A 13,206-nucleotide genomic window follows, 5' to 3' on the forward strand; every position below is an offset into this window, starting at 1 on the left:
AAAAAAAAAAAAAAAAAAAAAAGAATATAGTACAAATTTATTGCAGAAATATAAAAGTAGAGAAACCTAAAGAAATTATAGAGAAATCATTCACCAAAAGTTATGAACAATTCTTCATAAGCAGCATTTTCTTTTTTTTTGAGTCAAGTCTCACTCTGTCGCCTAGGCTGGAGTGCAGTGGCAAGCTCACAGCCACTGCAGCCTTGACCTACTGGGCTCAGGCCGTCCTTCCACTTCAGCCTTCCAAGTAGCTGGAACTACAGGTGTGCACCATCACACTCAGCTAATTTTTGTGATTTACTGTAGAAATGAGATCTCACCATGTTGCCCAGGCTGGTCTCAAATCTGTGGGTTCAGGCAATCCTCTCACTTCCTTCTCCCACAGTGCTGGTATTACAGTCATGAGCTACTGCACCAGTCATACGCAGCATTTTAATGGCATAAAATTATTTATTTACTTATTTTTATTTTTATTTTTTGAGTGGAAGTCTCACTCTGTCACCCAGGCCAGGGTGCAGTGGCACACTCACGGCCACCACAGCCTCAACCTGTTGGGCAGGTGATCCTTCCACCTCAGCCTTCCAAGGAGTTGGAACCACAAGCATGTACCACCACACCTGGCTAATTTTTTTTATTTATTGTAGTGACGAGGTCTCACCATGTTTCTCAGGCTGTTCTTGAACCCCTGAGTTCAATCCTCTTGCCTCAGCCTCCCAAAGTGCTGGGGTTATAGGCATGAGCCACTGCACCCGGCTATGTAATGTTTTATTACTTGCATATGCCCTAATTTTTAGCCTGCCTCATATTTTTTTGGTATTTCATTGATTTCTAACTTGGTGAGTTTTGTAAATAACACTGTGAATAATGACTTTGTAAATAATTTGTTGTTTATTTTGTTTTCTGAGAAGAGATTTCTAAATGTGGGATTACTGTCTTAAAGGCTCATACTATTGCTAGATCCTACTTTCTAGAAAGTTTACTGCAGTATATACTCCTACCAGCAGGGTATGACGTTGTACTTGTTTTTTTTTTTAGAAAGCAGGATTTATTGAAAGGACAGAAAAGCTCGGAAGGGGTTGCCCTTACTTGTAGCTTTGAAGTACTAATCATTGTCCTCTAGGGCAAGAAACCTTTTTTCCACCCTGCTTTTATTAAAATATTGTTTTAACTTAAACTGGCTCAGTCTTTTTGGTTGGTAGTTTGGAAGTATAAAAGTTTTAAGTTTATAAAGTCTTGGCCGGGCTCGGTGGCTCAGCCTATAATCCCGCACTTCAGGAGGCCAAGGTGAGTGAATTGTGTGAGCCCGCGGGTTCGAGACCCGCCTGGGTAACTCGGCGAGACGTCATCTCTACAGTAAATCAAAAAAATTAGCCAGGTGTGGTAGCGCACCTATAGTTCCAGCTACTTGGAAGGCTGAGGCAGAAGGATTGCTGGAGCCCAGCAGGTCGAGGCTGTGGTGGCCGGGAACGTGCCACTGCACTCCTGTCTGGGCGACACAGTGAGACTCCAACTCAAAAAAAAAAACAACTTATAAAGCCTGAGACCTAACAGTTTCACTTCCATGATTCTAATTTACAAAAATACTTTTATAAGTGTGCAAAGATGTATATGTACAAGGATGTCCATCATATCATTGTTGATAAATGGCAAATTTTTTTTTAACTACCATATATAAGTCCACTAGTAGGAAAATGATAAAATTTTAGCCCAGTCATTCTAAAGGAAGTCTGTATAATTATTTTAAGTGGTGAGATATGTGTTCATGAGTTAAAATTTTGCACATGAGTATGTTTAGTTGATCCTTTTCTGATTAGGGGGCAAAACTTCAGAGTGCATGTATGTGTTGGCTAGTGTAGTTCCCAAGGCCTGGGAAGTCAGCCACCATTCCAGTGCTGGTGGCCAATTGGAGATTAGGACACTTGGTATATGTTACATACTTCCTGTATTTGAATTTCTTTGAATTCCTGTGATTTATCATCTTTTTAAAAAATAGAGCTTGCTGTCTACATCTGTAATTAATGTTGTCAGGTATTCAGAAAAGCTTTGCTTAGAAATCCCCAGTAGTGGGCCAGGCTTGGTGGCTCGGCCTGTAATCCCAGCACTTTGGGAGGCCAAGGCGAGTGGATTGCCTGAGCCCATGGGTTCGAGACCCGTCCAGGCAACTTGGCAAGACCTCGTCTCTACAATAAATCAAAAGCTACCTGGGCATGGTAGTGCGTGCCTGGAGTTCCAGCTACTTGGATGGCTGAGGCCGAAGGATCGCCAGAGCCCAGCAGGTCAAGACTGCGGTGGCCATGAGCGTGCCACTGCACTCCAGTCTGGGCGACAGAATGAGACTCCAACTCAAAAAAAAAAAGAAATCCCCAATAGTAAAAGCACATTTATAGACCTTAAAACTCAAGTTAAAGGAATAAATTCATAAAAACTTGTATCTGGCAGGAACCAGCACCCTGTTCCTTTTGTGATGTTTCAGATCCATGGGTGCCCTCAGCAGTCACGTGCGGCATGGTGGGGTCGGCAGGGCTCAGAGGGCCTCAGCTGGCATTTTCTCTGTGGAATCCTCCTGGCCTGAAAGATTGCACATGACTTCCCTTGTCAGTTTAATATGTCTTTTAGTTATTATCACAATCTAAATTCAAGTTCTAATGTGCCGTTCAGTTTTTCAGAAAGTGGATAGGACTTCTGAGTAATTAATTTTTAATGCCTGCTTTTTATTTTATCCAGATATGGTTTGAAAGAATGTGATAATCCAATCCATTAGGCAACACAAGAATAGTTCATTTTTTAAAATTAGAAGCCTTTTTTCCCTAATTAAAAATTACTACAGAAAATACATAAAATGACAATAATTCTATTTTTCTTTCTGGCATTATTTCTGGTAATACTGGGATCGTACAATTATACAATTTGTATCCTCCTTTTATTAACTTGATACTGCATTTTGAGTCCATAGGAGGCCTGATCTGAAAAGCAAATGCCTAAGGAGTTCTCCTGGGCAGCAGATCAGTCCTCTGTAGTGGACAGTTGACCCTGGTCCTCCTCTTCTAGGTGTCTTTCTTTGTGTTTTGTATCTCACCTGCATCTCCAAAGGTTTGAAGCATCTGGCTAGGTGTTTAGATTTTTATGAAGTTCACCATACACGTGTGCATCTCCCCTGGTCTTTCTTAAATGTTTTGCCATGTGAAAATGATGTCAGCAATCCGTGAGTCTGATGTTTGTGTTCTGCACATTCTGTGGGTGATGTAGTTTTTCACCTAATGACTTCCCTCTGACACGTACCATTTTGTCTTAGGTTTTACCTTGGGGGACCAACAAGTGTCCGTGGATTCAGCATGCACAGCATTGGACCACAGAGTGAAGGTCTGTCCTTTCCCCATACTGTGCCAAGTCTCAATAGTAGTCTTGTCTAGTATTTGAAACCATGTATTTGTTTCTTTAAATTATAATAATAGACATTCATCTCTCACAGAAGTGAGAATAGCACCTAACAGAATTTATCACACAGCAGTCATAGAATATTTATTGAGATAACTGTAGAAAAATGAGAAAATATATCTAAGTAAAAAAAAAAAAAAAAGAAAGAAAATGACCCGTAGTTACCCAGAGAGAACATGTATAAATGTTTTGTTCTACATTGCCTTCAGGCTTTAAACATACATGTCTTTCTGCTCTTTATTTTGCTTACATACTGTTTTTTAACCTGTTTTCCTCACCACCCTCATAACATTGTAACAGTGTATTTTTATGGGAATAAATACTTTTCAAAGGCCAATGCAATGATTGCACACTGCATAAATGTTTGTATATTTTTATAGATTATTTTCACTTTTTTAGAATACTTAATTCTTTAGGAAAGTAATTAATTTTTTGATAGTTTTATTCTTTTTTTATTATAAGCAAATATGATATGCTGACTATATGAGAATTTAGAAGTCTTCTACTTACCTGGACAATAAAACACAATGATACTCCAGTTATTACCTTGATGCAGTTGGCAAGATTCTGTGGCAAGGATGTAAATTGCCATAACATTTTATGAAAGTAATTTGATGTATCAAAAGCCTTGGGAACCCAAATGACCATTAGCAGTAAAAGGACAAATAATTAGTGACATATTCCATTGCAATGAGAAAGAATAACTTACAACCACTGACTAAATGGTGGCATGACTAAATCTCAGAAACATGTTATGCAAAAAAAAAAAAGGCAGACCCAAAGGAGTGCATACTGTATGATTCCACCTGTTTGGAGACAGGCTAGACTAACCCATGCTGTTAACAGACAGGGCCATGACTGTACTTCGTGTGAGTGGCGAGTAGTGGTTACAAGGGGCAACAAGGTCTGCGTGCTGGGCACACTCTTTTTCTCAGTCTGGTGTGAGTTGTGTGAGTGTGTTAAATTCACTGAGTGTTAAATTCACTGAGCTGTACACTTAGGATGTGTATCCTTTTCTGTATGTATACTTCAAAAAAAAGTTTGAAAATGTGTGCAAGAAAACTCATTGAAGGTTAATGTCCATGATGAAGTTAGAACCCAGTATGACAACAGAAGAACGATGGATAGTTTAATTTTGGTGCATCTTTGTTATTATTCAGTCATGAAAAATCACATTTTAAAAGAAGCATTAGGAGAAAGTGCTTACAATGTATGAAGACTGAAAACTATATATTTAAAATGAGCCACATGTTGTTTACTTATTTAATTTTACATTATACATTATAATTCCCTGGAAGAAAGAATACCAGGATGTTAGCTGTTTATCTCTGAATGGTAGAAAACTAAAACATTTTCATTTTTTCCTCATTTCTCTGTGTTGATCAGATGTTCCACAATGAGTATGTTACTTTTATGGTGAGAATAAAATGAGAAAAGAAAGGAGGGGCAGCTTCTGGGAAACAACAAAACAACAGTTGGTGTCCTGTTTGTTCATTCTTTGTTCCCTTTAGAACTTGAGCACTTAAAGGGATTAAGGAGATGATGAAGTCTCTTTGCTACCTCATCCTCTGAATTGTGAGGAACTGAGGTCTTCAAATGAATCAGCAGTTCATTCTTTGAGGTTAATCTTGGCAACATCCAATATTTTTCTTTTTCATGGCTGTCATTTTGTATTAGCGAGGACTAAGACACTTTATAAATAGTACTTTGCAACAAAGTATAAACATCAGGGTTGGAGGGGTTTCTGTTGCTTTAATGTTATGGCTATTTATTGTTTAAAATGGATTGAATAGGAGCCGTTTTAGAAATAATGCAAATATATGCTCTCAGTGGATAGTCTTGAATTTTGGCAAAAGTAACCTAAATCCAAGTGGCCATGAACCATTAAAAAATAGTCTCTTCTCTAGAGACTTTGAGCCAGGTCACTATTTTCCTGTGTAGTGGGTGGTAGGTAGTCCGTGCCTTTTGATTAACAATGTGTGCAGCCAGTTCCAGAAACCGCAGAGACGTTTTCTGCATTTTGTCTCTCTGTATCCTGTCTTGAAACTTTTGCAAAATAATGCATTTCATTTTCCAGGTGGAAGCGATTAGGTAATCTACATTTGCAGGTAAAGTGATTTTCATGAGGCTCACTTTTTTATTTCAAGCATTTTACAGATAAGATAAATTACTGTGTTCATTCTTTCCTTAATTACATTGGCTTTTTTTTTCTCAGTTAAATCAAATTTTAAAACAAACCAGGAGAAAAAGAAAGATTATTTAAAATGAGGCCAGCAACATCAGGAGTTAGAACAACTTGAGCACAAAGCTAGAGCACCCTGTGGTATTATGTGTAGGACATTAATCTTGCCTCTGTAAATTATGGAAAGTGAATGCGATTTTAAATCTGTCGGACCTTGTTTTTGTTGGATGCCCCTTCCTTGACAGGAGACTACTTAGGAGGAGAAGCATACTGGGCTGGTGGCCTGCACCTGTATACCCCGTTACCTTTCCGACCAGGCCAGGGCGGCTTTGGAGAACTTTTCCGAACACACTTTTTTCTCAATGCAGGAAACCTCTGCAACCTCAACTATGGTAAAATTTGCACCATTAAAGAAACCAATGTAATAAAGTTGTTTTTATGTTTAAAAGTGCAGTACACAAATAGGTATCTGTCTTGTTAGATTACATAGTCTTTAAATTTAGAGACTGTGCCTTTTAAAAATTCCTACAAGCCGGGTTCCGTGGCTCAGCCTGTAATCCCGCGCCTTTGGGAGGCTGAGGTGAGTGGCTTGCCTTAGCCCGCGGGTTCGAGACCCGCCTGGGCAACTTGGTGAGACCTCATCTCTACAATAAATCAAAAAATCAGCCGGGCATGGTACTGTAATTCCAGCTACTCGGAAGACTGAGGCGGAAGGATCGCTGGAGCCCAGCGGGTCGAGGCTTCGGTGGCTGGTAGCGGCCACAGCACTCCAGTCTGGGCGACAGAGTTAGACTCCAACTCAAAAAATAAAAAACTTCCTACAACATTTAGTGTGATGTCCAGAATTAAGTTGTTGGTTGAACGAATGAAGCCTGCAAGAAAAACAATTATTGAATGCTCTTGGCAAGGAAAATTGATGTATTTATTTATTCAACAAACATGTCTTGAGCACTTACTATATATACCAGTCATTGTGGCCACAGCTGAGTAGGGTTGAGAGCACTCAGGTCCAGAGGAGACTCACAGCAAATGTATTCAGCTGGAGGTGATGGAAAGCTTTAAGAAAACAAGACCCCTAGAGCTAAGACTTGGAGTGAGGCTTCTCCCAGGTAGTCAGGGGAGGGTGAACAGCCATTCTAGGCAAAGGGAACAGAATATACCAGACCAAAGAACTGAGAAGGCTTGGCTTATCCAGGACAGTAAGTATGGGCCCAGGCCCTTTCTTGATTTGGGTCTTAATGCTACTTCATGCGTCCTCCTTGAATATCTAGGCCTGGCCTTAAAAATTGCCATAGGGCACAGCCAGGGAGAGAGTCGGGCTTGTCTGAGGACAGCTCTAAAGAATGGCTCACACATCTTTCTTTTTCAGGGGAGGGCCCCAAAGCTCACATCCGCAAGCTGGCTGAGTACATCCGCTGGTCTTACGGAGCTGGCATCGTCCTCAGACTTGGGAACATCGCACGGCTGGAGCTTAATTACTGCATCCCTATGGGAGTGCAGGGGGGTGACAGGTACGTGCTGGGAGCTATTTTCCACAATTACTCATACTCTCCAGTAATTTTATTTTGTTTTGGATGTGGTTAATTTCATCAGTGGCTTTTACGGTTCAAGGTTATGAGAGAAGTTGAATAGTTAACAAAGGAATGAGGATATATGGACTTTCCTTCATTAGGTTTTTCTTCATTCAGTTTGGAAGGAAAGATGTGAAGTGTTCCCACCCCGCTCCCTCAGACCCTTTGTGATTATTGTCCCAGCCCCTGCGAGGGTCTGGCTGGAGCAATTGACAAGGCACTGTTGGTCCTGCTTGCTAAAAACACAAGGCAATGTTTTGAGTGGTTGGCTTTGCTGGCCGGGGACTCCTCCTGGCCACAGAGGACTCCATCGCCAGAGCCTCTTCTCTGCCTCAGAGGGAGCCACCATCTTGGCCTTTTTCCACCACTTATGTTATTAAGAAAGGATGTGCTAAATATTACAGTGTACGACCATTTACCTTTATGGAAATTAAATTCATTTCTTACATGTATTGTTTAAATTTTAAGAAATCCAGAGGTATTTTCATGGTAGTGTGCATCAGCTAAGGCTGCCATAACAAATTACCGTAGACTGAGTGACTTAAATAACAGATATTTACATTCTCACAATCCAAGACCAGGGTGTAGTCAGATTGGGTTCCTGATGAGGGCTTTCTTGCTGGCCTTGCAGACAGCAGCCTTGTCACCATGTCCTCACATGGAGGGAGAGGGCAGGCAAGCACCCTGTTGTCTCTTCTCCTGAGGGTTCTAACCTCTCGTGACCTCATTCAAACTAATCACCTCCCAAATATCCTGCCCCAAATACCATCACATTAGGGGTTAGGACTTTGTCTCTTATTAGTTTTAGGATTATTCAGTCAGTACTCCAGGCTATAATTTTTCTGTTCATTTTTGTGTCTGCCTTTCTGTTGCCAACTTGTGATGCTGTTTGAGCCATAACCTGGTTTTAAACCTGGTTTAAGGAAACTCTGTATTGTTTTACTTTCTGTGTCTTCCACTTCAGCATAGCAGGTGATGGTGCTTTTTAGAGGGTAGCTACCTTAGCAAGCATTTAACAAAGCCTGTTACTCTGTGTCTGTCGTTTAGACCCTATTTAGTTATCACTTCAGTAGAATTTGCTCTTCCCACTCCTGCTGCAAGGCTGATTCAACATCTGTTCCGCATCTGGGGCATGGCAGGGGCTGCCAGGCTGCTGTGGTTCCCTAGTGATGATAGGACTTTCCAGTACCTTCACAGATGGCGGTGGCTGCTCTAATGACCTTCTACACCTTGCCTGTTCTTGACACAAAGCAAAAGCTGGGTTTAGTCGCACAGACTGCATGTGTGTGTTCTGGATCTCTATCTGGGCTTGAGTCCCAGCTTAGCCACTCTATTTGACTGTGTGACCCAGGGTGAGTTACCTAACCTCTCTGGGTCTCTATTTTCATGTCCAGAAAATGAACATTAATGATAGTGACTACTTTGCAGCTTTGAGAACAAAATGAATCAGTGCATGCCAAGCACTTAGGGCACTGCCTGGCTGGTTGTCAGGAATCTTCCTTGTGGCTGCTGAAATACCCTTTGTGGCCAACTTTTCACATCCAAAGGGAACAGAGTTCCTGCAGGAGGGTTTCCCCTCCCCTTCACATCATCGCTGTGTGGCTGCCACTGGACTGAGAGTTTGTGACAAACCATGGATGGGGTGATGCATCTGGACTTCAGAGATAGTAAAATGTGAAAAAATGGGCACTCTTTTTCCTAGAGCAAGATTGTGTGTTAGATAACTCCCCACACCCCTGCAGTTCTCAGCAAGTGAGAGGCTATTTGTGCGGGTTTCTTTCTACAAAACCCTCATTCCCATCCCCAGTGGGAACATTGGTCTCCCTGACTTAACAACCAGGTGCTTATTTGGATCTTTGCGAGTAGCACCAGAGGAGCTGTCACGCGTCTGCACCGATACCTGGTTAAGTCGGGACAAGGATGGATGGTGAAGCTGTCTAAGCCGGCGCTTCTCTCTCTGGGACGAGGCCCCTGGGAATCTTGTTGAAGGCAGACTCCCGCTCCTTCAGTCTCGGGTGGGCTCCAGATGCCACAGTTCTGACACACTGCCTGCTGCTCTGGACCCCCTCTCTGCTCTCCTCTCCACATACCTGTCTGGGTCTGAGCGGCCCATGCTGCAGCCACTGTAGTTGCAGTACTGTATGGGACCACTGGGTGTCAGTGTGCCCTGAGAGGTCAGCGCTGCTTTTAGGAGCTGTTGATTTTTCCCTTTCTGAAATATTTTTTACAGAAAATTGTTACATCTATCTTTCAGTGTTGCCTCTCTCTCCTTGGGTTAAATCTGAAAAATATGTTTCAGAGATTATTTTCAAAATAAGAAGCATCCTGTGCACGTGACATTTAAAAGACCAGGCCTTAAGGAAGTGCCTCTGCCCCCAGGCCGGGCTTCTACTGCATGCTGCCATTGTGGCTGCAGGCTGTTTGCTGGGGACAGTGAACTCTGTACAGGGTCAGCCTGGCACCCTTGAAGGTGGAAGTCACCTTTGCTTAGTGTATGGCTTTGTTTGAAGTTTATCATCAATACTGGAATTGTGTGAGGTTTGAGTGATGCTGCCAGATTGAATCTTCATCTCCAAACTAGGTAACTGGCAGAATGGGGAATTATGTGTGCAGAAATCCTCCATAGATTTCCCCCTTAGTTAACTCAGGCACACTATAATTAGGATTCCAGGCCTTTACAAAAATGGAAGCAGTTTTGAAGTGTTTGCCAGTTCGTGTCCTGGAGGTGATTGATGGCGCAGCTGCCTCTGTATCTAACAGTGTCCCACCACTCTGCGTCTGAGGAGTGCAGTCTCTGGAGAGCCAGTGATGACTCAGGCAGACTCGCTTGGGAGAGCGACTCACAGTTAGTAGCAGGCAGCGACAAGAAAGCCGACCATCTGCGCCGGGAGGGCGTTGACAGGGCCTCCTGAGGGGCTGGCCCCTGTGCTGAAGCTTCCTGAAGGGCAGCCGGGGACTCACAGAAGGCAGGCAGGGAGGATGCCCCTGGCCAAAGAAGGCAGCAGCAAGGCTGTGCGAGTGGGCTTGTGGGCCCGTGCGGGCAGAGCAGCGATCCGCCGGGGGAGGCAGGACTCCGCTACCACCGCGCTGCCTTCCAGCCCTACTTGGCCTTTCCCCCCTTGGGTACATGCTGTGGTCTTTGAGTTCAGGGCTTTATCTGCCTTGTTCTCCCACTGAGTTCTAGCACAGCCCCTGGTGTTATACATGAGAGCCTGTTGGAGATGCCCAAGATGGGGCGCAAGGGCCTTGGGTGCAGTGGGCGTGGCCCTCCTCTAGGCCTGTGCTGGCCCTGGCAGTGCTGGCTTAGAAGGGCTGGGATACCACCTCCGGGGCTGCACCAAGGCCGTGGCAGTGGGGAAGGAGAGACACTGGGGATGTGCTTGGCCCTAGGCCTAGCCCAGTGGCACACATCAGAAGGTGCTGTTGAGGCTGTCTCGGGTACTGAGGCTCAGTGGCTCTGGCCTTGTGCAACTTTGCAACAGCACTTGGCATGCTTGTAGCAGATACTTTTTTCTGAGACATGTTTATATGGTCTCCACAAATAAACCTGTGGTTGTAAAGTTGCCTAATGTGTTTTAAAGTTGACTAATGTGGTTAGAGTGAACGAGCTTGTATTGTAATGCCTGCTTGTTTTCTGGATTATATAAGGCAAGCCAAGAGCTTGACTTATTTTTTAGCTGGTAGCTTATTTTCAGGCATATTTCTAAATAGTGAATGTAGGCACAGGGCACTTTCACAGAGCTGGTAGTAAAAAATATAAAAACAAACCATTTAGGCCTGAACACAACTAAGTGGCACAAATGCAGTCAATGTTTTGACTTGGATTCTTTCCTCTTAAGGACATTTGTGTGGTTTATGGCTGGGCGTGGAGGCTCATGCCTGTAATCCCAGCACTTTTGAAGGCTGAATTGGGAAGATTCCTTGAGGCCAGGAGTTTGATACCAACCTAGACAACAAAGCAGATTCCGTTTCTACAAAAAAAAAACAAAAAAAAACATTAAAATTTAGTCAGGTAAGGTGGTATGCATCTGTAGTCCCAGCTACTCAGGAGGCTGAGGCAGGAGGATCATTTGATCCTAGGGATTTGAGGTAAGCTATGATCTTACCACTGTCCTCTAGGCTGGGAGATGGAGTAAGACTTTGGCATCTGTTGCTGCTGTGGTTGGCAAATGAGCACCGAGCACCCTTGGCCTTCAGGAGGTTGGCTGCGACATTAGTGAGGATCTGTCTTGAATCTCTTCATGGATCTGATGTTTTGTTTTCTTGCTCAGAGTAAGATTGAAAAAAGAAAAAAGATCCTGCCAGTTTTTAAGTGCTACAGATCCTCAGATCATGCAAGGGCACACGTGTCATGATGATAGAAGTGTCAATTCTTTTCTGAGTGAAGGAGCCATTCTTGTTGGCCAGTCTTTTCTGGAAATTGCCACAGCTTGCCAACATGCTGTCTGGGATGCTGAGTATCACTTTCCCTGGGGGATTTAGATCCCAGGTGAGGGAGGCTGCGTTGTCCCAGGTATGCAGCATAGGTCTTCCCCAGCACAGCTCCAGGTCGACAGAGGCTCTGCAAGCATACCATCACAGGCAGGGTGCCCAGCTGTGCAGCCTCAGCGAGGCCAGGGCAGCGCTGTGTGTCCAGAGAAGCAGGCCTGTGGCTGCTCCTGAGCCTGGGTCCAGAGTCCTGTCACTTCTCCACTGTGGGACCTGAGCCCGTTGGCTCATCTGGAAACAGGCTCAGTAGTCTGTCAGCAGATTCTCATCAGTGCATGGAAACACACGTGCAGTGTGTCAGCTTGTAGCAGATGTTGCAGCTGATATGACCTCTGCGTCCTTTCCTGGGTCAAGAGTGTCTATAGCCCCACAAAGGTGGTCAGCCTCTGTGGGGCTATAGACACTGCCATCTTCCTAGGCCCCAGCCTTCTGGGTCTGGGTAGCCCTTGCATTCTGCCACCTCCCAGTCTCCCCACCATCCTCCCTACCCACCTTTGTCCTGCTGCTTCTTCCCCTCCCCGTTTCCTCCTCTTTTCCCTGCCCTCTCCATCCTCCTGGTCAGGGTTGGGGGAGCACGAAGGAGGTGAGGAGTGAGCACTGCAGGAGGATTTGTCTCTGTTTCTTTCCCTTTTCCACCCTCCAGAGGCTGATTGCTAACCAGCCAAGGAGGAAGCAGCAGGGGCCAGCAAGGGTGAGGCCAGGCAGACAGCAGGAGGGCGGAGGAGGCCCTGCTGTGGGCAGAGCTGCCAGCGGTGCTCCTGAGAGGTGCACGCTTACGGAGCTGTGAACATGGCTGGGTGGCAGAGTGGGACACCACAGCTAACTTGTCCTTTCTTTTCAGGATATGTGACGGCGTGCAGTTTGGAGCTGGGATAAGATTCCTGTAGCTGACGCCCCTGCAGGAGAAGCACCGGGACCGGGCGGTGGCGAGTGACCTGCACCACCGATTTCTCTCAGAGTGAACTTGGCTGAGAGATTCTTTGACTGCAGTCCTTGTGGGAAACCCATCAATAAATTTTAAGGACACACACTCAGAGGCATCGTGGATATGATTTGCTTTCACTGACCAGCCTGTCCCACATACCATTCCTGAGGACAGCCTGCGTTCTGTCACATGCACCCTCCCAGACTCCTCACGTCTCAGTGTTTGGTTCCCACGAACCAAACATGACATACTCAGCAGAGCCAGTGAGCAGGAGGGATCTTGGCCTCGGAGGATGCTCAGTCCTGTCATTTGGGAGGGTACGCTCGGCTTGATGTGCTGGGCGATACCAGGGGAGGCAGCAGCAGGCATGCGCTCGAGCCCTTCAGATGCGTGTGGGTGGCAGGGGAGAGATGACCGTGTTGTGTAACGTTAGGGACACTGAGGCAAGAGGGAAACTGGTATTTAGAGACTGATAGCAGTATTAATACAAGTGGCGTGTTTATTTCCTGTGGCTGCTGTACAAACTGCCATAACCTAGTAGCTTAAAACAACACAAATGAATCACGTTGCTTTCTGGAGAACAGAGGTCCAGAATATGTCTTGCC

At 44.7% G+C, this 13,206-nt stretch overlaps 1 protein-coding gene across 1 annotated transcript in view; it reads left to right on the forward strand.

Moving 5' to 3' along the window:
• The window catches only part of SAMM50 (SAMM50 sorting and assembly machinery component), a 33,994-nt gene extending 21,284 nt beyond the window's left edge, over positions 1-12,710 (forward strand). The window contains exons 12-15 of the mRNA XM_008052904.1: positions 3,293-3,360; positions 5,863-6,009; positions 6,987-7,128; positions 12,518-12,710. Of these exons, the coding sequence (XP_008051095.1) occupies positions 3,293-3,360; positions 5,863-6,009; positions 6,987-7,128; positions 12,518-12,563 (403 nt within the window). The 3' untranslated portion in view covers positions 12,564-12,710. The remainder of the gene's footprint in view (positions 1-3,292; positions 3,361-5,862; positions 6,010-6,986; positions 7,129-12,517) is intronic.
• The last annotated feature ends 496 nt before the right edge of the window (positions 12,711-13,206 follow it).

The sequence above is a fragment of the Carlito syrichta genome, unplaced genomic scaffold, assembly GCF_000164805.1.
Source record: "Carlito syrichta isolate Samal-C Ts95f unplaced genomic scaffold, Tarsius_syrichta-2.0.1 Scaffold287654, whole genome shotgun sequence".
Taxonomy (NCBI): Eukaryota; Metazoa; Chordata; class Mammalia; order Primates; family Tarsiidae; genus Carlito; species Carlito syrichta.